A 22,534-nucleotide genomic window follows, 5' to 3' on the forward strand; every position below is an offset into this window, starting at 1 on the left:
CGCTGCGAATAGAGCAATTAGCACTGTCACAATTAACTAGGAGTAGAAAGACTCACGTGCTATGACCTAAAATGCCACAGCCATGCAGTCAACTATCAATGGCCCAAGGTGGAGGATATACATTGCCGATCTAATTTGCCATCGGCCGCATACCCCACAGTGCTATTCCGAACAGCATGGGGCCCCGTTGGGGAGAGCAACAGGTCAAGCCAATTCTTACAAATCGGCACAAAAAGTAGGCGATTGCCTCTTTCGATCGGCACTCCACACACTGGTTCCGGGCTCAAATACTCCGTCTGCCGTCAACTCCTCGGACACATACTGTCCGTCCCACGGCATCCTTGCATCCAGACAGCCCCAGATGAGTTTTCAAGGTCCAAGGCGTGAAACACGCGCCTGTGATAATTGCCGGGGAAGAAAGGTGCCAGATCCAATCTGATCCTACCTCACCCACAAGTCACCTCCTGATGTATTCGCCGTAGGTTAAATGTAACAAGGAAACACCGTCCTGTGGGGCATGCAAAACGCACAAGCGGGAGTGTGTTTACACACGTATTATTCCGCGGCCAAGGTCAGACTCCTCTCTCCCCATCTCTCTCTCTCTCTCTGCGTGTGTGTGTGTGTGTGTGTCTATATGCAAGCCCCGTCTTACCGCGTCTAGGCCATCTGCAACGACCATCCGGATGCTGGAGGCACAGGTCGCATGGTTCAAGACAACCTTGATCCAAATGAAGAATGCCGATGTACAAACACGGGCTCTACTACTTCGTGAGGCCCTCGCGCTGCCGAATGTACCACTGCATCACTCGGAGGAGGAGCGGCCGAAAGAGCGGCCGAAAGAGCAGCCGAAAGAGCGGCGTGGTAGTGGCCAGACGACATTGAATGGGGATCTGACCCACACCAGAAGTCTCCAGAAGCCACCTACAGAAAGATGCAAGAGTGTTTCATCTGATGACGAGCTAGAAACCTCGACCTTCGTCTCGGCAGATGATCAAGGTCGCATCGGCGTCTTCGGGCCTACATCAGGCCTGCATAATGGCTTGGAAACATCTCAGCTTGTGGGCGATCCGCCTGAGTTCGTGCGGAACCTGCTCATTACGAATGCTGTGATTCAGCGCCAAAAGGAATACGAACTGCGAAACCACGCGGACTTTGACGGGGTTCCACCGGACCTTGCCATGCATCTGCTAGACGTCCATTGGAATCGCCAACATCATAGTTTCCTTCTCACATATCGGCCTGCGTTTACGCGAGACTGGGTTTCAGGGGGTCCATACTTTTCACGATTCCTGCTGAACGCTATATTTGCCTCCGGCTCTAAATTCTCGGGCCGCACAGAAGTGCGAGATGACCCTTCACTGGCCCAGACAGCTGGCAACCGATTCCTGCGGAGGTGCCAAGAACTGTTTTATCTGGATTCGCTGTTGGAAAACCCCTCAATTCCGACAATAGTAGGTTTGCTACACCTAGGTTCAGTATATGTCGCTCGTGGTGAAATGTCCAAGAGCTGGATCAACACGGGACTGGCCATTCGAATGGCATTCGACCTTGGATTGCACCTCGACACCCGGGTTCCTGATTTGTATCCGGAAGATGTTGAGATCCGCCGTAGAGCATTCTGGGCAGCCTTCATCTCGGACAAATTACAGTGTCTATACTTTGGCCGGCCGGTGGCCATCCATCTACGAGATACTCATGTCTCTACTGAGCTCCGTGATACCATGGAGGAGTTGGAGTGCTGGAGCCCCTACATAGACTCTCAATGTAGTACCTACCCAATCCAATCGCCGCCTCCAGTCCCTACTTTCACGATATCGGCTTTCCAGCAATTCTGTCTACTGTCAAACCTCATGGCCGATATCATCAACCACTTCTATGTAGTTGGCGCTAAGCCGGCCACACCACAAATAACCCTACAAGAACTGGACGACGCGCTCTGTGGCTGGTACTTCAACCTGCCGGATTGCGTGGCCTTCCAGCCATGGTCTACAGACAAGACCACAGCACATAAGCTCGTCACTCCAAATATCATGATCCTGCATAGTACCTACCATGCCCTCATCATTCTATTGCATCGCCCTTTTGTCTCCAATAGCAACTTGCGCGCTAAGTCCCCGCCGGTCAATTCCTGGAGAGCATGTTCGACTGCAGCAAGCAGGATTACAGCCATCATTGAAAGGTGGAAGGAGTCCTTTGCGCTGTACAAGGCCCCCTATCTCTTAGGATACTGCGCTTATGTGGCGTGTACCATCCATGTCAGAGATGCCGCCCTACATCGAGGAGGCCAGAGCCATAGTATGCTTACAACAACGCTTAGCATGCTGAACGAAATAAGCTCGGTGAACCCAGCCCTCACACGATCTGAGCAGCTAGTCCGAAATCTGATGGCTGTGAACGCCATAACTGAGCTATCGCGTGAGTATCGTGAGCCACGTAATTGCGCGCTAAAAAGTCCAAACTAAAGCAATGTCTAGACCCGTCGCCGGTTGCTTCCAGCAACACAGTATTTGATGTTGATATGGAGGCCTTAATCCAGATGTTCCCGGATCCCTTAGATGACCAACTTGTAGATCTGCAGGTATCCAGCCCAAATTTTAGTCAAGCGAGCTTCCTTGGCAGCAGTTCTAATACTACAGTCGGCTTGCAGTGTGATGATGAAGTGCAGCCTGACGGCGTGTCACTGGAATAGAGAGGGCCCCATCCTCCCTGATGGTCACAGCCAAGGATGTCGGTTATGCAAACTTTGCTTTCATAGATTCCTTTGATCGGATTACATTCGTGTCACTATATTCTCATGGCGGTGACCTTGAGAGTATACGGTACCACCATCCACAAAGAATATCAATGTCGGGTGGTGGTAATTAGCGAGGATGGTTAAAAACTTATTACGGGGATGCTATACTGATGGAATATAGTGGTTAACAGTCAAACCCCAGGCCTCATACAGTGGCCGTTTCGTTCAGTTTCATAAATGACTTCATTCCACCCGTCGCCCACCAATGCCTCCTACCAGCCGATACCTACGGGTGTTAGATCGTTGGCCAGTCTTGTTTTGTTGTTTGTTGCTCTTGTTGTGTCTTCCTGTACGCACATATGATGTTCCAGACCATTACATATATTTCTTGAGATCTCCAGTGTATACGCTTGCGAACTAGATTTTGGAGAATTGTCATATAGACGATCGCGAGCTGCCTAAACTGTGGCGGCTCGGTAATGCTGTTGTCATGGAAGACGCGGATCTAAAGCAATGGCAGAAAGGACAAGAAATTAAAAGCTGTGGCCATCGTGTTGGTCTGAAGGCTCGTTTGCCATGTTGAGACCTGGAGAACACATTAAACTTATAAGATTGCAACCGCTTATCCATTATATTCGTGATCCAAACTTTGGACACCAAATTAAAACCTGTACATAGATGGGGTAAGTTATAGTTATACATATGGAACGGGATAAGCATCATGAAATATCTTAAAATCTTGAGCAATTTGGAAGTCTGTTTGTAGCCCCTGCTGTTGGCGACTGGGAATATCCGTTACGGCCTGCTCACCATTGCTCAGTATGTCCCAAGGCTCGAGGTCGGGTGGATCTTCCGGGATAATCACGCAAAGGCCGTGTGCCTGTGTGTCCAAACACGATGGATCTGGCTGGATCGGAGTAACTATTTCAGGTTCCTGAGTCGGTGTGCTAGTGGACAGATCATCTACACGGCCCCTGCCCACCTTGTCGGCTAATAAACGTTCGAGGTGAAGACACAATTCCCAGTAGCTCTGTGGGTCCTGCCGGAAGAAGTCAGAGAAGCAAGAAGGTGTAGCGCCGGACGCCCCGAGAGCGTTCGCGATGATCTTCGGCTTTATAAAATCAAGCGTGTGCTTGACCATAACTGATAAGGGCTTGACATCAACCCGCAAGCCATAGAAATGATTCATGGCCCTAAAAAGTGAGAGGTTCTTCGTGCTTTCCTCCAGTAGGAGCGGCGTGGGGGACAGGACTAAATTGATACCCCATAGGATCATCGGCAGGAGGAATAACTGCATTCTGTGGAGCAATGTTAGATATGGTATAGGTGGACTGACCCAATCGTTTCCAGAAATAGATCGTAGACCATGTGCGGTAAGACAGTAAGGTAGGAAACGTACAAGTTATTGGGAACAAACATTGCCAGGTCCGCTTCGATCAAGTCACTTATTTCTGTAGTAACTTGAGTTACCGCGTCTCGAAGCTCATTTCCATAATACTCCAGGGTATTCTCACGCGCCGGGGTAGTGTGCAAACAGCAGACCAATCTTGTGGAGTAGCTGCACATAGCCATTCGTGTTGCTCTGTAAGAATCTGTAAATTTAGGTTTCTTTGGACAGCGTGGTCCTTAAGCTTACTGATAATATATTGACGTTAGGGAGAGCAAAAGAGAGATTGAGTCATGTCTAACAGGCAAGTCATGTTCACTGGCGATTATGAATTCCGTATGCCAAAGGGACAATCTCAATTCAAACCTCCCTAGTTGCTCCCACGGGCCAGAGCCAGAACTAGGCGCTTCTGGTAAGCTTTCCCTGGGGTCTGGATATAATACCATGAGCAAGTCTGTCACTATGACCGCAAGGTGACACTGTCGAATGAATATCTTATGTAGTTCACACTGCACCTCGTATGAATACACCTCGGAAAGGTTTTGACGTTTCTGCAGGTCCTGAAGTGACAGGGCACCATTTGCGCCTACGGGAGTTAAGTCGGGAGTGATTTGGATTGGTCGACGCATCCCCAACGAGACTGCCCGATCACGAACTATACAGCACCACCAGAGTCTCTTGAGATTATGTCTGTCTGCAGAGGCGTCCAATGCCAGACAACCAAACTGGTGAGCTTTTACAGCCTTTGCATGCCCGATCGCCAGAGACAACCAGACCGAACTACCAGTTCCGTCCATGCTACAGTCGAAAAGACTCAGCAGCAGTGTCGTTTGTGCAAGAACCAAAGGGTCCTTTTCCATACCAGAATGATAGAGTAGCTTGGTAGAGGTTAGAATTGGTTCCAGGAAGCATCTCATCTGGGGACACGAACCTTCGCCTTTTGGTAGAGTTCATTCCGAGTAGAAACAATAGACACCGACCCCCAGCGCGTTCCCACATCAGTCGGGACAAACTAGAACATCGTCAGCGGTTTGGTATCAAAATCTAGACTAAAGCCCTGGTCGCTTACAGCAGCAGCCGCGCAGAGCACCGCCTGCAACAAAGGCAACGAGTACTGACATGTGGACTGTTCTGGGTGGCGATAATCAAACAAAAATTGAGCCTGATCAAGTATGGGGAGACATGGATGGACATATAAAAAGTAGTATTGCAGGAAGATATCCATCACGACTCTGGGTGGTAAATGCAGGCAGCCCTTTTCCTCCAGAAATCTGATATGCGTTTCATCCAGGCGCTGCAGAGTAGATGTGTTGAGGAAGCCGTAGTAAGCAAACGGTAGCTGCGAGTATATACCTAGCCAGTAATATATTAACAAAGGCGACCAGAGCGGGACGCAACAATACCTACCGTTTTCTGATTTAGCATGGCGGGGGCCGTGGGATAGGATAGAGGACAAGCTCCCTCGCATCGATCGGGTATCTGCACTAGAGCGAGTTTTCTCCACTTTGGAATGGAGATAGGATGCGCGGTGTTGATGCGGTTGCCTCCGCGGTGTATTTGATTCTTTATGCCCCCTTTCATGACATTCACACCCGTCGAGACGGCAATTCGTACATGGCGAGCCCTGAAAGGCTACATCGCATCGTACTTTGCGGGCATGGCAACGTGCGCAAGCCATTGGGGCACGCCGGGCTCGACGAGGTCGGGCAGACGGCATGGTCGTATTGTTGTTAGCAGACACTTCCATGTCTGCCAGGGTGCGGTCGAGAGGAGAAGAGGAGAGGCCCACAATTACTATCAGCAATGAGGCTTGCTTTCGCGTTGCTATTAAGGCCCATTCCGTTTCATACGCGACAGCCCCTAGAGGAAGCGGGAATTGTACAATCGAATCAGTTGGAATAGCCGACCAGTCTCAAACTTCAGTCGGACTTGCTGAGATATAGTTTAAAGGTCCGCGGTCATTCGGCATCATTACATATAAGATGCATCTGGTATATCCTGGCGACGTACAGCATGACACAGTGCCTTCTTCAATGCTCCGACAAACGCCGAAAGAGAGAAAATTAAAATATAACACAGCCTCTCAAAGCAAGAGAGACTATTCTTTTCTATACCGGTACGCGATGAATCTTCGTCGTGCTCCAGTTGATCTGGGGAAACCTAGATCAGGATCGAACTTGGATATCCCGTGTTGTTTAAGGTTAAGTAGTTCGGCTTTCCCTATTCGGACTTACGAGATGCCGAACCAGAGAGAACAAGCCCCGATTAATTAGTTAGTTAACTAACTAGTTCCTGGTACGGCTGACGTAAAACAGACGATTTAAACTCTTCTCCCTTCGGTCCAGCCATCGGCGCTGCGTTTCGGCGCCGATAAATGGCCCAAGCTCGTCGGCCGAAACGTTAACCATAACCAAACACTGGTTGATTGCATATGACACAATCTCAAAAGCCCTGACATCATGATTGTGCTTTCTAGGTTGTTACCAGGCAATTAAAAAGGCCCAAATCTCATGGATCTCCCTAGCCCGAAAACTTTACATGCTCAGGCCTGTCGTTACCCAAGGTTTGCACTCACCCCCCAACCGTAATGGCTTCACGATATTCTGCGGTACACGAACGCCCCGAGGGCCCTGGAGATGCCCGTCCGACGGCGCTGCAGATTGTCAAGGACGAAGGCGTTGAAAATGCGTTTGCCGGAAAGGTTATCCTCATCACAGGTTGCTCATCGGGCTTGGGTATCCCCACCGTCCGAGCGCTCTACAAGACGGGTGCCACTCTCTATCTGACTGCACGGGATATCAACAAAGTCAAGGAAGCCTTGAGTGACATCATTGACAGTCCCCGTGTCCATATCCTGCATCTGGACCTCACCTCCCTTGCATCTGTTCAGGACTGTGTTGAGGAGTTTACATCGAAAAGCCCGACATTGAACGTCCTGATCGAAAATGCCGGTGTGATGGCATGCCCGGAGGGCCGAACAGTGGATGGATTTGAAACACAGTTCGGAAGTAACTACCTTGCACACTTCCTACTCTTTTACAAGCTGAGGCATCTCTTGCTGGCTTCTTCCACGCCTGACTTCGCCTCTCGCGTCGTTATTGTTGCCTCAAGCGCCCACCGAATCTCTCCTGTCCACTTCGACAATATTAGTCTCAGTGGGGAGTATGAGCCGTGGAAGGCCTACGGCCAGAGCAAGACCGCGTTAGTGTGGGCCGCCAACGAGATTGAGAGGCGCTACGGGTCCCAGGGGCTGCATGCCTTCAGCCTGCACCCCGGCGGGATTCAAACAGAACTGCTCCGTCATGTCACAGATGAACAGAAGGCTGACTGGGCTGACAATGATGTCTTGTCGAGGTATTGGAAGAGCCCCGAGCAAGGAGCAGCTACGACTGTGTGGGCATCCGTGGCAAGAGAACTAGAAGGTCAGGGAGGCAAGTATCTAGACAATTGTCAGATTGCTGAGCCGCACGATCCAAGTAAAGGAAATTTTGCACCCGGCTATGCTCCATGGGCGTATGACCAGAACAGTGAGACAAGGCTGTGGTCTAAGACGCTGGAAATGCTGCGCCTAGACGCTGAATGACTCCACCATCCATGGTACTTTCTCACATAATATCAAGTATTTAACATGCAAACAAAACTTTGTCCTTATCCATTGCTGGTTTACGTAGATGAACTATGTCAGTAAATTCTTGTACGTTGTACCATCGTCCTCTGGATGGCACCACTGCTACAGGTCATTCATCATTTCCGGAACATGTACCTAGATCCTAGGTTAGAATATATAGCCACTAGAGTCTACCAGGGAATTGCGGCATATCAGCTAAAGCCTGTGCGGGTTCAGAACGGGGGTATAATTCTACATCAAAGGTTTCCGTTAAACCTTCGTTTTACCCCAAACTTCGATGTTTTTAAAAGCTGATTTCTCAATATCTTTATATTGTAAAGGGATGATTAAATATCTTTATGCCGAACAATAATCTATACAGCTATACCTGATGTATATATATATCTTTGCTTTCAATGTATTAAATCTTTAGAAGCTCTCAAGGTTCAAATAAATATATATATTTGGTTCGCCAGGGAATTCTGTCTGACTGCTGACAGATCTAGAATAGGACATCTTCCAGCTGCCAAGCAGTTCTATAATCAACAGCTTTCTTGACTTTAATAGGTAAGATAGATAAGGAATAACAAGAAAAACACGTTTTACTATAAACATAATGTCATATTAACTTTGACTGTTGGAAAAAGTTTTAATTCTCGTAGCGACTTCATACCAGATCAGTAATTCTTTTCCGTTTTAACTATAAGATCCAATAGAACTCCTTATATCTTATAATACACCGTGCGCTGAAGCTACATCAGTCTATTGAAAGCTTTATCCAGCATTGGAATAGCAGTGATATCTCTCATCTTCGCCGTACACCTGTTGAAAGGGTGGAACGTCGGGTGTTCGGAAGCAGCACTTGGGGGTTACAACGCGAGCGAATTAATTAAAACATAGCGGGCAGGCTAAAGCTTTCGGGACATAACATCGCTCCTCCCTAGTGGGGGGAACTGAGCCCTATCAGGAACAGGAATAGAGACCGGGGTGATCAGCCAACAGTGTCTGCGCTTGCACCAGTCAACGACAAAACGTGTGGAGTATTGGCTACTAGTCAGCCTTAGCGTGTGATACAAGACAGGGTCCCCTGTCACTCTAGCCTCCTTTTAATTCCCCTCTCTTTTGTCGCGCCTCTCTTGGGTTCTGTCCATGTCTCAGCGACCTCGACAGAATGTTGGCCCGCCGCAGAACCATCGCTGCGGCGTTTCTGGCTGCTTTCTGCCTCCTGAGTGCATATTATTTCTGGCATAAGGAGCCTCCAAATCTAGTGCGTCCACTACAAGAGAGGCGGTCTCGCTTATGGCAACATCTACATCCCTTACTAGAAAGATATGTGCCCGATTGCCCCAGACCGATGCAGAACGGCAGCCCAGGCCTCCCACGATTTGACGCAGTACACGAGACTCCTCGCCGAAACCTCCTTACCAACGTGGATGAAATCCTACAGCCCATGCAGGCAGCCCACGATGGCTTTGTTCAGGCCATTCACAATTTTGATATCGGTGATGCCTTCGTTCCGGGAACAGCAGGCATCGTGTCGTCAGCCGGAGGCACATATTTGCCTACTTTCGTGGTGTCTCTATCGTTGCTGCGCCGGACTGGATCCACGTTACCAGTGGAACTCTTCATGAAGGATCGGACAGAGTATGAAGCACATATTTGTGAGGTGGTTTTACCCCATCTGGGGGCAAAGTGCTTGGTACTTTCTGAGATACTGGCAGATAGGAACGAGACCGCGAGGATCCAGCCAATAGAGGGGTTCCAGATCAAGTCTTTCGCCATGCTTTTTTCTTCATTTGAGAAGTTGCTATGGCTGGATGCCGACTGCGCCCCTCTCCATGACCCGATGGCACTACTCCAATCTGAACCGTTCGCATCTACCGGCCTGGTGACCTGGCCAGACTTCTGGGCCAATACAGCTGCCCCAGTATATTTCAACATTTCGCGTCAGCCCGAACCCCGTTCGACAACACGACAAGCTACTGAAGCCGGGATAATGCTTATCTCCAAGTCAACTCATACCCGTAGCTTACTCCTTGCTGCTTACTATAACTACTACGGACCCAACTACTATTACTCCCTTCTCGGGCAGGGTGCACCGGGCGCAGGTGACAAAGACACCTTCCTCCACGCTGCGACCGCCCTAAACCAGAGCTTTTACGCCGTCAGTGAGACTGTGGTTGATCTCGGAAACCTGAAGCCCGGAAATTCGCAGACCGCGATCAACGCAGGATACGTCCAAGCAGATCCGATCCAAGACTATGATCTGACAAGCCAAGGCAAATGGCGAGTCCGGGATCCATCCGTGGCGAAGCCACCTCGTGTCTACTTTATTCATGCGGGTGCTCCAGAATTCAACCCCGGGAAGGACCTTCTGGATGCGAAGTTGCAGGGGTTTGATGGAAATCCTACCAGATTGTGGACTTATCCACCAGAGGCTATGAGGCGGCTTGGGTTTGATGTTGAGCGGAGATTCTGGGAGGAGACCATGTCGGTGGCGTGCACAATGGAGTCCGTCTTTGAGACTTGGAAGTCGAAAAGTGGACTTTGCGACACTGTCCGCGCGCACTGGAAGGCCGTTTTTGAGAATTCAGATATCGAGGTGCCAAAATTTACTGATGACTAGATTCTTTTTATCCCAAAATTCTCTTTTCAGGCCAGGCCCGTGACACAGTTGCTATATACATTGGGTGATCGTTGCAACAACAGATCTAACTCAATGACTCATCTTGAACAGGCGACAGCCAAATATTGACTAAAAGTAAAATAAAAGACAAGATAAAAAAAGGAAAACAGAGAAAGAGAAGACGAAAAAACAGAATACCAAATCATTGCTTACATTCGGGGATGATTCACCTTGCTCCAACACATCAAAGTTCGCGACGGTTCCAGCCTGTCTAGAATTTGGCCTGATTAAATCGAGGAAACACATGGGCTTCAGTGTTGAAAACCACTTCGGTGAGCGGGAGAAATTCCCTTGGAGAGAAAAGAATATATAAATACTTCAGGGTCTCGGCCTATAATGAGGTAGTGCCACCAAACTTCGAACTCAGCCAGTCAAGGCCGGAGAATCTGCTTCTTACCAGCCAAAAGCTTTCCATATTATCACATTGTGGTTTGGGGACCTTGACAACATCGTGCAAAGATGTGTTCCTTGAACGCCTTAACGATCTCGCATCCCTACTTTCGGTAGATGGGGTCGTTGGTGACACGGTACATCCAGAAAAGACTCTCAACGGTTTCTGGTCGCTGCAGGTTATGTGCATCCAGAGGTTTGATGTTCAGGTCTTGCTCCCAGGAGGACTTATTGTCGTTACTTCTAGCCATGGTTGGTGAACGAGATGATGGTTGTATACGACTTCGTCGATCTCAAACCAGGCAATCTCTGGAGATATACCAGAGGCCGTGACTGCATACACCGTCCAACATGTTTTCATAAGCTCCCGTGCCAGTTGCATCTGTTGCTCTTTCTGAGAATTCCAGCCCGGCATATTTCGCGCCTCCTTCTCAGTTAGCCCTTCAGTCGCGCCGATCGCGATGGAGCCTGGTAGGAAGCAAACAGGATGATCCATCTTAGGGGATAATGGCCCAGCTATGCCATGTGGCAACTCGGCAATAAACTGCGGCTTTGAATGCTTTGTAGAGGTCACTAAATGCTTTTGTATCCCGGACAATGCCTTTTCGCACATCTCACGGTAGACTGGCTCCTGTCCAGAAGTCTGGAAATATTGTTTGATTAAATATTCTGTATTCACATCAGCCCCTTCCCCTTCCAGTGAAAGAGGTTGCTATGCGAGGATACCATAGTATGAATCCCCGCGACTCCCAAGACGAATTTCCTTGGACCTGAAGTGTCCAGTATCCGGGTGCACAAAGATCGGGAGAAGGCCATCCTGCATGCGATGATCATCTATAACCTTCATGACGTGTTCGGCCTTACACCATTAAACCACTTTCCCGGTGAGATGGGCTAGATACTTCATCTCCAATTGGAGTGTGGTGGCTTCAGCCGTGGATGAAGCACCTCCATCTGCATGAGAGGGAAGCCCTTCCCGGGTCCCAACATTAACGCTCGCATATGAAATCCCTGACGTGGAGCCATATGCACCAAGCAGCCGATCTGCTACATCGACAGCTCTGGACAGATATACATAGTCTCGACGGGAGGAAACGTCCGGAAGCACATTAGACAAGTAATGGGCAGACAGGAGTCCTCCAAGCATGCGGATGGTCATCGTAAAAGTGTTTACACCCTGACCTTGATTATAAGTCAAGCCACGGTGAAGCCATTTCCGGGCGTCGGAAAGCCGCATGGTCAGGTTCATAATCATCAATGTATCTAGGCTGTCGACAATGATCCACCCTAGACCGCTGGGGCTCATTTGTGAACTAGTTTTAGAGGCGGGATGAAAGTGATCCTGCCCTGTTCGAGGCATCAGTGATAATTATTCACGCAAGGTGGGCTATTCAGCTTGCCAGACACTGTTGAGATAATCTGACGAAGCATATATTAGGAGAAAACCTGTAGTGCCTGATAGAGCTCCAGGCCAGTGTACGGCTTGAAAAATGACACTTGGGGTACAGAAGAAAGAGATGTTGAGAATAAGGCAGAAATCTCCATGACAGTCACGGTCAAAATGGTTTGTACGGCCACCGTCCTGAATGAAACCCTATAGAGTTAATGGCCACAACTTTCATGAAGCGGCTTCTACCATATAGCATACCACATCTCTGAGCCTTTTATACCTGGAAGGGTCGACAAAAGTTAAGACTGAGTGAATGCCTTTAGATCGTCATGGAAACCTGGTTTTAGTCTTGTCAAATCCAACTATTGCTTAATTTTTTTTTTGGGAACATGATACCGAGTATTTCAACAAATTAAGCTTAACCTTGTATTGAATTGTGGGGAATCCGCCGGGGATCAACCGGGCCGCACACTAGAAACTCTAATCTTGTCACAGCTGTGGGGTGGATCGCTTTGGCCCCCGACGGGAAAGCGGCTCTTGTTAAGTGTTGAAATGGAACTATCTTACCTATTTGCAACTATTTATGCTTACTTATGGGTTTTATATTACCTTCTATCCCAGCTATGTTCTAACGGGTGAGCACTGGAAGAGCATTGGAAAAACCATCAGGATCCAGTATGATGGGCTCCGGCTGACTCGGCCAATCGCCGTATATGCCCATAGAGTAGTCACATGGGCCAACTAAAGAGCTATAGATCCAAGAGAGTCCACGCGGGTTCATCTAAGTGCGATACCTGAGCTGCACCAATGTGCCGTTGCACCAGTAGTAGTATCCAGAGTCTAACCCCCAAGTATCATACTCTTGTGGTGGCCATTCGATGATTTCGGATTTTTGTAGTCTTGTAAGGAGGAAATGCAACGTTACTTGAACCACTCGGCTGAAGTGATCAGTGTTGGTGATGGTAATGTCCAGCGACAGATTTGAAGATACAACACCGCCAGTATAGCACATCGATGTACGGCACCGTTGGCAAGAGGCTGAGTTCCTGTTTACGGAGGGAGTGGTCGCGATCGGTGGCAGGGTGACAAGTAAGTGAATATTCTTCATGTGCTGATCTGCATTTCGAGTGACTATACTTATACCGTTAGATGGTCTATTCTCTTGGCATATATGCAGTCATCGGCACCTCCTTGGGTCGGTTGGAGAGCCGACGGCCCGGGGGGGAAGCGAATAGCTACAATACAGCAAAGAGTTAGTATTCTGGAGCAGAGTGTGTGAAGGTATATTTTACTTTCTTTCCAAATCTAACTATCCTCGAAACATTCTATTGTTTATCGTCAAGATATGCAAGCAGTGGAGACCGCCCTTGTTTGAAACGGGTATCAATGGCTTTAAAAGAAAACAGGCAAGTCACAGAATATAATTCCTGAGAAGAATAAATACATATAGAAAAACATTCATGAGTGCGACCACGCACGTGCATCGAAGTGTATGAACTGCCAAGCAGGGCGCGGCCCTGCCATAGATGTCTATTTGAACGGATTGGACTATAAACTGGCATAATATTCTTTTATCCGGAGGCTCTAAGCTGCCATGATAGTGAGGATCAGTATTTTTCATAAATTCTAATTTTTTGAATCTAGAATGCAAAAGACTGGGCCCGTCGCTGGCCCGAGCGCACGGTGTAATCCTACAGGATCGAAGGATTTCGCCCAGCTGCCACCCCTCACGTACACGAGCTAGGTAAGCAGGTATAAGTAGGCTGGTTTGGGCACCATGCATAAATGTGGAAAGGTCATGTGGAGGATATCAAATATTAATATGCATTTGACTGATGCTATTGGAGCTAGGCTCGAAGTTCAGCCTTGCCCATCTTCTTCTACTCCGTCAGCAGGCTGTATCAGGCGACACACTCTTTTCCTTCCTGTATATCACTTCAGTAGACCATCACTTCTTACCATATATAAGAGTACTGCTCACCAGCTCCTAGCTACACTACTTCTCAACGCCTACAGTTTAACACATCGAATCTTTTGCAACTCCAGACAGCCCCGCGTGCTCTTTTGAAGTCTCCATCGGACACATATCCAGGTATATCTTTCACCTATAAATCGCCAAATCACACGCCTTCTTATAGGGGCAGTTGCTAAGGGGATACATCACTCTACCAAGTTACCCGATAAACAAGTCCGGAAGACCTTCTTTCTTCCCGATACCGCCAGCGAGTCCTCTACCAAGATGTGTGTCAAGTACAACTGTGGGCATGCCTTGTACTGCGACACCCCCTGTTCCAGGGTCACGGATGTTGCGTGCCGATGTTCTAGCTGCGGCTTTCCCTAAACTAGAGTAACTAGCCGAATGATGAATGAACAGTCTAGGGCTTGCAGAACCGTGGGCCAGAATGAGGAATTATGAGGATGCCGTCGATAGTGAAAGGGTAGTGGATAGTGAAGATACCATTATCTAGCGGGTGAACGAAAATCTGCTAAGGGGAATGTTCAACGAAAGTCACTGTCATATATAGTGTAGTCATTTGTTCTTTCCGAATATCGTTTAGTATCTGGCATTTATCTATGTACTACGACCGGACCTATGTCCGTGAACACTTTGAATTCATCGCAGAGCGCGTTTTGGGCGCGAGTCATTCCTTGGACTTCAGCGGCTAGTGGGATAGTGGTCGATGGGGTCCTGTGTTTTTTGAACGTACCGCATAATATTGCCAAGGGATAGTTTACATGAATTTCTAATACTCTCTTCTTAACTAATGAGTAGATACAGTAAAACCAGGCCTGGCAAGCCTGTTCATGATAGCACGTAGTGCAATGACCTCTTCGTACATACAATACGACACGAGGGCGAAACCAAGGGATATAAGTTCTAGAGTTTCAGTTCTGTGCTTGCTCACAGCATTCAGAAGAGCCTCGGCGAGATGTCTTACTCATACCGATGTGGTCCTGTGTCAGAAATAGCAGCTCCGAGCTCTTCAAGAACTTCCCTCGAGTTTATATTTTTGTCTTTATCATACACAAGTCCCGTTCTCACTGTAGACTCCTAGCATTTTACTGTGTACATTAGGCGGTCTCTATTGCAGTCCACGGTTTAGCCGTTACATCAATGTTCATTTACTAGATCGTACTGTCTTTGCTGCAAAGAATATTACAATAGTTCATCATATTATTCCTTTTCACGGATCAAACTAGAGGTTTACTGGGAACAAGAGATGTCATTAAAGAAGATTAAACTCGGGGCTTTTTTATTGTTATTTTTGGTCTTATTTTCTTCGTCCTCGAGAATCAGGAAAGAATAGGATGGCTATGTTTTTCTTCGTTCTCACTAGTAGCCTTAGTCAAAGAACGACCGAAAAAGTCTAAACCGCATACTGAAGTCGGGTTGGCGTCAATCTACTTCCCTTTGTCGACACCAATTTGAACGCTCTCACATGTCACTTATTTCATAACGATGAATTAAACAGCTACAAAGCTCATAAGACATGACTCCAGCGATTAGTGGCAGCCACACTCAGCGTACCTTCTCCATCGCAGCTGTCCATCATTGACGTTAAGCATTAGTCTAAGAATGTGGTATAAATCAGAGTGATTCATGCCTGCGGCTACTCCTCATAATTCCCATCTTCATCATCCCAACTCTCTGAGCATGCAAATTTATATGCGCGCTCAACAGCGTCATCATGCATTCCTTGAAGTAAATGACGTCGAAACTCCTCGGGGTCCAAGTAGAACCTTCGTGACGCATCAAAATTCGGCAAGCTATCTTGGCAGGGCAAGGGGATTATATCGCCAGCGTAGATAGGAGGTAAGCTTCCGGTCAGCTCAGGGAACACTCGCTAATAAAAAGTCATTATATTTAGCTGTGGCTGCAACTAAAGGAAATTATTATAGGTGAAGTACGCACAACACGGCCTCTTCTATAAGGCTTGGAGTCCTTTAGCACCCAACATTCCAAATCGGCGGTGATTGGACCGATCCAATCCTCGACTCGTACAACATCAACAATATCATAATCTAGTTCTTTGATCGTGGCGCTGGGGATCTCTGTTGCTTGGTCCTGGTGAACATCGTTGCGTGCCGTCAGTGACAAAGTGGCGTAATGTTTACTTTGTCCACGCGGGTCCCCGAAGCCCTTCACAATCTTAGCGGCACAGGCTCTAAATGAATCACTCTTCTGGTGGTTCAATAGCTGTTTCTTATCCTCATTGCAATCTGCCAGGATAACAAGCTGAACTTGGCCACGACCATGGAGGAGCCATTGCTTCATATCCCGTATAAGATCATCATATGTTTCACTGAAGGCCGATTCAAACATAACGGTACGGTAGCGACGGCATGCCCGTGGGTCCCAGAACGTAAATGAAAGGTCGGGGGATTTGTTTGATGCCTGACGCTTGGTGCCTTTGCCTTTTATTTTACCATCAAGATGCAGTGAGGGAGCTCCGCAATGGAGATTTCTCCCTTCTTCCGGCGTAAGGATCTCGTTCTTCAGTCTCGAGAAGCACGAAATAATAAATGACCCCAAGGCCTCATGGATAGAAGTAGGCAATGCATAAATAAAGAGATTATCTTCGTGGAAGTAGTATCTCGCTCCAGCGTTGTCAAGAAGCCGAGTGATCTGTCTGGAGTGTATCAGTTCGTGATGGAGTGGAAGGTCAAAACTGGATTCCCGATGGCGGCTTGAGAGATATCTCTTGATCGTTTCGATGGTCTTGTCTAACTTTCGTTGGGCTTCATCGTCGGGTGTGTCTTGTCTAATGAGACCCTGTACGAGTATACGAGCCTCAGATACCGAAGCTTGAGGCGTTGAAGTTACCGACGACATGTTTGAAGGAGCTGACAAGGAGCGAAAGAAAGGGGACTCGAAAGAAGGATGCATGACGGTCAAGAGTTGTGGTATGCAAAGGTTAGAAGGAACGATGGAGGCTGAGATGGGGTGGAAGTTTTGGTCCTTCGAATCACATGATGTAAATATGAAGTGAAGTCAGATGAGATCATAATTCGCTTATGACTTTGCTCTTGTAGGTTTAGATATCTGCCACTAACTCCAGCAGACGCCTACAGAAACAGGCCAGTAAAAGAATCCCTGAGTTCTCTGGCTATGGGAAGACGAAAATAGACGGGGTGCAATGTGGGAAGATGATGGTAAGCTAGGAGTCCTGGTAGGGCGTGACATGGCTTTAGTGGAAAGAAGCAAAAGATCGTGGTGAAGGAACTAGACTATATCTCGGGGGCAAAAGGTCGATCCAGATTGAATGATAAGCTAAGGTAGAGCTAAGTGAAGATAAACAAAAGTGATCTGGAAGGAAAGCTCACTATAAACCACTAGCATAAAGGGGGCTTCACCCACAAAGTGAAATCTATTCTGTGTGCATGAGTAAAGCTTTCACTTGCGTTGGTGGTCGTCTCTCCTGTAAATTCTCAGCATCCCATCTCTTCATCCTCACGTCCTAAGCCTCTAGTACGCACACCCCTTGGAGAGTTAACTTGTGGGATTATTAGGTTATTGCGCCCCTGTGGCTGTTCTGTTGGGATTCCCTTCGGGTGACATTGGCCTGGTATGCATCTCGCTGTTTTTCTGGATTGTAAGCTGACAGTTGGAGTCATTTATAGCCGGCCTGGCTGCGTCCTTGCGGCCCTTGTACGATTTCCTGCCGCCGCCCCCAGTAAGGCCTGTTCCGTTGGTGATACATCTGGGTTGCGCTGACTGTGACTAAGTTCCCTGTGGCCGCTGCATCAAAGTACTATTTGAAATTACCGACGGCATGGTTGACCCTCTGGCCTGCGTGCCCCGGGGAACTGGGCATGTCTGAGGAAGATCTGCCACGCTTTACCTGCATCGGCACGGGCCGCAGTTGCTCGTCTCCAGACCCTTACCCCATCTCAAAGCTCGCTCACCGTGCCGAGTCTTTCCTACGCAAGCTTGATAAGGTGAACGAGTCTCCGTTGCTTCAACCGCTCCGGAGGATAAACCGTAATATTTTCCTTATGCTCAACGACTTGCAGGAGACCGTCGGCAAGGAGTCTTTCTGTCTTCGCCTTCTTGTTACTAGTAGCATGAAGTACGCCTCCTAGATCTCGTTGGATTCAGTCTGGCAACTACATCGACAGTTCAAAAGTAAGTCAAGTTTTCCGGGATGACGGTACAGGGATACTTAATCAACCAATTAGAAACGAACCGTTGTGTAACGTCTTCTTCTGGAGGCACAACAGAGTCGAAATGAGCTCCGAATGGGAAGTTGAAGACGCCGCCGCGTCGGAAACCGACGACAAACACGCTACACCCGCCCCGGGTATCCACAATAAGCCTTTAGAGCTCAGCCTGGCGCCGTTTGAGGAAGGCTATGGCCGTTTGGACTTGATGTTTAAGCAGTTCTTCTACCAGGCATATCTGAGTTGGAATTACTTTCACCAAAGACACGCACATTAATACATGCCAGGTTCCGCGGCCTTCCCAAAGCAAGGATACGAAGGCCAAAGAAAAGGCTGATGCTAAGGAGTTCAATGGAGCTCAGTGGAATTATGGTCAACTCTATCTGAGAATCATAGGCACTGATAACAGACCTGCAAATATCTTTCTTTCGGCATGCTGATTACCAAAAGAAACCGGTGTCAATCTGCGTCTCAAAAGTTAGAGGCGGAAAGGTTTCCCGCCAGCTCGTCATTGAGCTTACAGCTAGACTCGATAGCAAGTCTGCTCATCGGGCTTTCTTGGAACTTCACGCCCTCAGCCACGTCACTGGTATGAAGTTGCTAACATGTCCGTTAAAGAACGGTTTGGGAAGGGGCATCAATCGAGACGACATGCAAGACAGTTACCTTGTCGTTCATTTTGTGATAAACGGGGGCATTGGAATTGGTCTTGATTATGACGCACCGTTTCTCACAAACGAAGACAGGAAACTCCTATTCTTCGCTTGCAGCCTCGCGCTAAACTTCTCGGCTGATCAGGAGAGTCGAAAACATGTAGCATTTCGATTCAATGCCAGATGGATAGACTATACTTCGGAGGACGCACAGAACAAGCATAAGCGTGAAGAAGCGCAGAAGCTCCGACGCCAGGTGTTTAATTTCCTTAATAGTTCCACTTGCAACCTAGGCTCATACCGAACCCAACAGGGAAAGACGATGACTCGATGGGTAATGTTGATGGGGCGACAATAGGTCAAGCTCCAGGCCAATGGCACCATGGAACATCACGCCCAAACGTTATTCGCCAAACTCGAGGCGAGGATCATTTTCACACATGCATCATACCTGGAGTATCTTCGCAACGGTGGAGAATAAATGGTGGATTGTGACATCCAAAGGCTTACGCGCTACCAGGAGGGAATATAGCCTGACACAATCCCTACCTCGTTAACCGATATCCGGGCAAGATATTGGGAGCAGTAACTTTGGAATCGGTCTCTGCCAACTCTCAGCATATTGCCTTTATCAAGGCGACAGACTCCACTATAATGGCACTGGTGAAGTTGAGCTTGCCAGCTTCCGAGGATGGAGCAGTTGCACCGTTCATCCCTTGCTTTGATAATCTTCAACACGACATCGACGGTGAACCTCTTTTTATTGCTCAGGATTCTGCAGTCGCCGCCCTCGCACTGGTAGCGATGCGCATGAAACGTCAGTGTGATACAAAGCAAAAGGCCATCGCCTTCGAGAAGGGTGACAAAGCCATACTTCGCCTACACAACGGTTATACAAATAATTCTACGTTATTCAAAGAAACATAATGCCCATTATTCTGGACTATACAAAAGTCCTCGGTTGTGTGGGTTCATCAACTTTGGGTTCCGGCCACCCAATAAATTTAGTTTGAAGGCTGCTGTCTGTGCTGCAATCGCAATGCCAAACATCTTCAATCTCCCGTACGAGTCGAATGCCCTCTTGTACACCATTCGAGTACTGAAATATACTGCATAGAGCCCAAACCATGTGTCCACGCATTTTGTGGTCTGAGAGCGCGTAGTCGATATTAAACCGAGCCATGCTACTCATGAGCTTGTACCCGGTCTTCCGATTATATCGCATGAACTGCCCCTTAGCATAGCCATCATGTAACTAACAAGTGTGGGTCTTGTACTCAGACACAGGCCGGCGCAGAGATTTCAATTGTGCCCAACCTGCCACGTAGGGTTCGATTGGTCTATCGACCCAGGACTCAAATTCCTTCCTGTTGACATCCCGTCTTTTATAGAGTTTGACCTGCGAGATCGGGAGCGCGGTACATTGTTTCGATGGCTCTATGTCATTGTGGTAAATTTTGAGTTCTATCAAACGTTTGCCATCGAGGTTGGACAGCGTGTTATCTTCCTTCTTACAGCGATCAGCGGCAGAGTTCTAGCCGCAGGGGCACGGCAATAGGTGGATGTGATCAGAGCAACTATGGTCTAGAACCATGCTGGGAAGCTGACCGTGGCTCTCTTCTGATTTCATGAAGTGGGTCATGATCATTGACATGAGAAGAAGAGGACGGGCTCACGGAGTAAACACTAGGCACAGAATTGTAAACACATGAGTTCTCTTTCAGTCTATATGTACTCCAGCGCTAACGTAATTATGTGATGTGATTAATTCTTGACTCAGCCTAGCCACGAAAGACTCAATTCTTAAAACATTGATAAAAGATTGAGAAACAATCACAGCCCTGTGTAATATTCAGCCTGCTCTAGGCAGGAATTACAGTACCAAAGTCAGGTTAGTCCATGCACCTCTTAGGCCACCAGAATCCAGAATAGATCCTTGTGGGGCTTTTGTAGTTAAGGTATCATCCATCAATTGCGCAGGGGGTAAGCTTGACAAGTACCCTGAACGCACGCGTTGAGGTGTCAGCAGTCTCCGTATCAGACTTCTGATTTGCTATGACTGTGCACTACAGAGTAGCTTATTTACAATTGCTGCTGCTATATGAGAAAAGTAAAAGAAATAAAAGTGAGAAAACAACACGCAACTGTTTGCTTTGGCGTCCCTGGGGAGCAATGCCGGTCATAGCAATAGCAAGGTTTTAGGCAGCACTGCTTCGTAATCCCGCAATCCTTTGGTCGGCGAGACAATTATGTAGCCTTGTATTGGCCTGTCCGAATACTAAAAGCACGTTTAACTATTAGAAAGCTTGTTACCTTGCTTCAGTGAAAGTAAGCATTGGCTGGTTGAAGCTCTTATTCTGTACAGCAACGGGTGCAGCCTTCGGATATGTACGAATAGGAGCCTGTAGGTTTTTATAGTTTATTGTGTATCTACGTGTTCAAAGGGGCTCTGGAATCTTGCATGCATCTAATCTATCAACCTAGTATCTGTTAAAGTTCCCCAATGTCCCAAGTTCCGGTCGCAGTATATTAAGAGATGCCCCCTCCACGGTAATACTATCTTCATACTTATCCCAGCATCATTATCTCAGATCTTTTACCATATAATCCACGATGGCTTCCATTCCAGCCTACACACAGCGAAGCACCGAAACGCTCCTTGATATAGCTACCGACGTTATCCAAATGCTTGGGCAGGCTGACCAGACACTTGGAGTCGCAGAATCCCTGACAGCAGGTGGTGTGATGGCCGCACTCACCTCTGTGCCAGGCTCAAGTGCAGTATTCCGGGGCGGGGTGGTATCCTATGCAACACCTCTCAAGCAGCAGCTCTTGGGCGTCGATCCACAACTGATCACTATTCGGGGTGTAATCGACCCCAGTGTCGCAACCCAGATGGCCGACGGCGCTCGCAAAATCACAACTTGTGGCAACAGCGCAACAGCGTGGGGAATTGGGACAACCGGAGTCGCTGGCCCCGCATCTCAGGATGGAAAGCCTGTTGGCACGGTATATATCGGCATTGCCTCACCCACTGGTACCCGAGCTTGGGGTCCCTTCAACTTCCCTGGAACTCGTGAGCGTATCCGCGAAGCAACTGTTCTGGAGGGCTTGTCTCGACTGCGTCAGGAGCTTGTTGCTTACCAGAGTGATATGAGAAAATAAGGGAGGATTCATGTGTGGTCCGTCATAGCTCTTACATCTCACTGCGTTGCCACATTTTTGCTTCGTACGATGAAATGAGTGGATCAGATACATACTAAGTACACGGGTTATGATATATATTGTGCGGAAGAATACTATAAACAAGCCGTGGAACACACAGTAATGGGGTAAAAGTAGCACAACTTGAAGTGTTGACTCCAACTTTCGGATACCCTGTAACACCGTGCATTGGTGCAACCAGCACTACCTACTAGTTCAATCATATATGTGGCCAGACTCGGACACAATGAAGACATTCTGTACATCTTTCCCAACTGTTCTAGGCGGTGAGGATACTGGGATAGCCTCAGGCACACGGCA

The 22,534-nt window shown here is 48.0% G+C and overlaps 7 protein-coding genes across 7 annotated transcripts; 4 read left to right on the forward strand and 3 right to left on the reverse strand.

The window, feature by feature from the left end:
- Positions 1-683: 683 nt before the first annotated feature.
- ABOM_003807 (fungal specific transcription factor domain-containing protein) lies at positions 684-2,689 on the forward strand (the record flags this gene model as incomplete). Its single annotated transcript, XM_022530937.1, has 2 exons — positions 684-2,415; positions 2,475-2,689. 2 exons carry the CDS (start codon positions 684-686, stop codon positions 2,687-2,689), a joined length of 1,947 nt encoding a protein of 648 aa, XP_022391097.1.
- Positions 2,690-3,428: 739 nt separating this feature from the next.
- ABOM_003808 (Zn(II)2Cys6 transcription factor) lies at positions 3,429-5,838 on the reverse strand (the record flags this gene model as incomplete). Its single annotated transcript, XM_022530938.1, has 6 exons — positions 3,429-4,032; positions 4,134-4,316; positions 4,371-4,999; positions 5,053-5,133; positions 5,191-5,474; positions 5,529-5,838. 6 exons carry the CDS (start codon positions 5,836-5,838, stop codon positions 3,429-3,431), a joined length of 2,091 nt encoding a protein of 696 aa, XP_022391023.1.
- An 870-nt stretch (positions 5,839-6,708) lies between these two features.
- On the forward strand, positions 6,709-7,704 carry ABOM_003809 (short-chain dehydrogenase; the record flags this gene model as incomplete). Its single annotated transcript, XM_022530939.1, has 1 exon — positions 6,709-7,704. The coding sequence occupies one exon, from the start codon at positions 6,709-6,711 to the stop codon at positions 7,702-7,704; it is 996 nt and encodes a 331-aa protein (XP_022391024.1).
- A 1,195-nt stretch (positions 7,705-8,899) lies between these two features.
- Positions 8,900-10,354, forward strand: ABOM_003810 (uncharacterized protein; the record flags this gene model as incomplete). Its single annotated transcript, XM_022530940.1, has 1 exon — positions 8,900-10,354. The coding sequence occupies one exon, from the start codon at positions 8,900-8,902 to the stop codon at positions 10,352-10,354; it is 1,455 nt and encodes a 484-aa protein (XP_022391091.1).
- Positions 10,355-10,908: 554 nt separating this feature from the next.
- Positions 10,909-12,110, reverse strand: ABOM_003811 (glycoside hydrolase family 47 protein; the record flags this gene model as incomplete). Its single annotated transcript, XM_022530941.1, has 4 exons — positions 10,909-11,031; positions 11,085-11,473; positions 11,531-11,621; positions 11,679-12,110. The coding sequence occupies 4 exons, from the start codon at positions 12,108-12,110 to the stop codon at positions 10,909-10,911; spliced, it is 1,035 nt and encodes a 344-aa protein (XP_022391090.1).
- A 3,695-nt stretch (positions 12,111-15,805) lies between these two features.
- On the reverse strand, positions 15,806-17,028 carry ABOM_003812 (uncharacterized protein; the record flags this gene model as incomplete). Its single annotated transcript, XM_022530942.1, has 2 exons — positions 15,806-16,039; positions 16,108-17,028. 2 exons carry the CDS (start codon positions 17,026-17,028, stop codon positions 15,806-15,808), a joined length of 1,155 nt encoding a protein of 384 aa, XP_022391092.1.
- Positions 17,029-21,622: 4,594 nt separating this feature from the next.
- ABOM_003813 (CinA family protein) lies at positions 21,623-22,174 on the forward strand (the record flags this gene model as incomplete). Its single annotated transcript, XM_022530943.1, has 1 exon — positions 21,623-22,174. The coding sequence occupies one exon, from the start codon at positions 21,623-21,625 to the stop codon at positions 22,172-22,174; it is 552 nt and encodes a 183-aa protein (XP_022391029.1).
- Positions 22,175-22,534: the final 360 nt, after the last annotated feature.

The sequence above is a fragment of the Aspergillus bombycis genome (genome assembly GCF_001792695.1).
Source record: "Aspergillus bombycis strain NRRL26010 chromosome Unknown contig00024, whole genome shotgun sequence".
NCBI classification, from domain to species: domain Eukaryota; kingdom Fungi; phylum Ascomycota; class Eurotiomycetes; order Eurotiales; family Aspergillaceae; genus Aspergillus; species Aspergillus bombycis.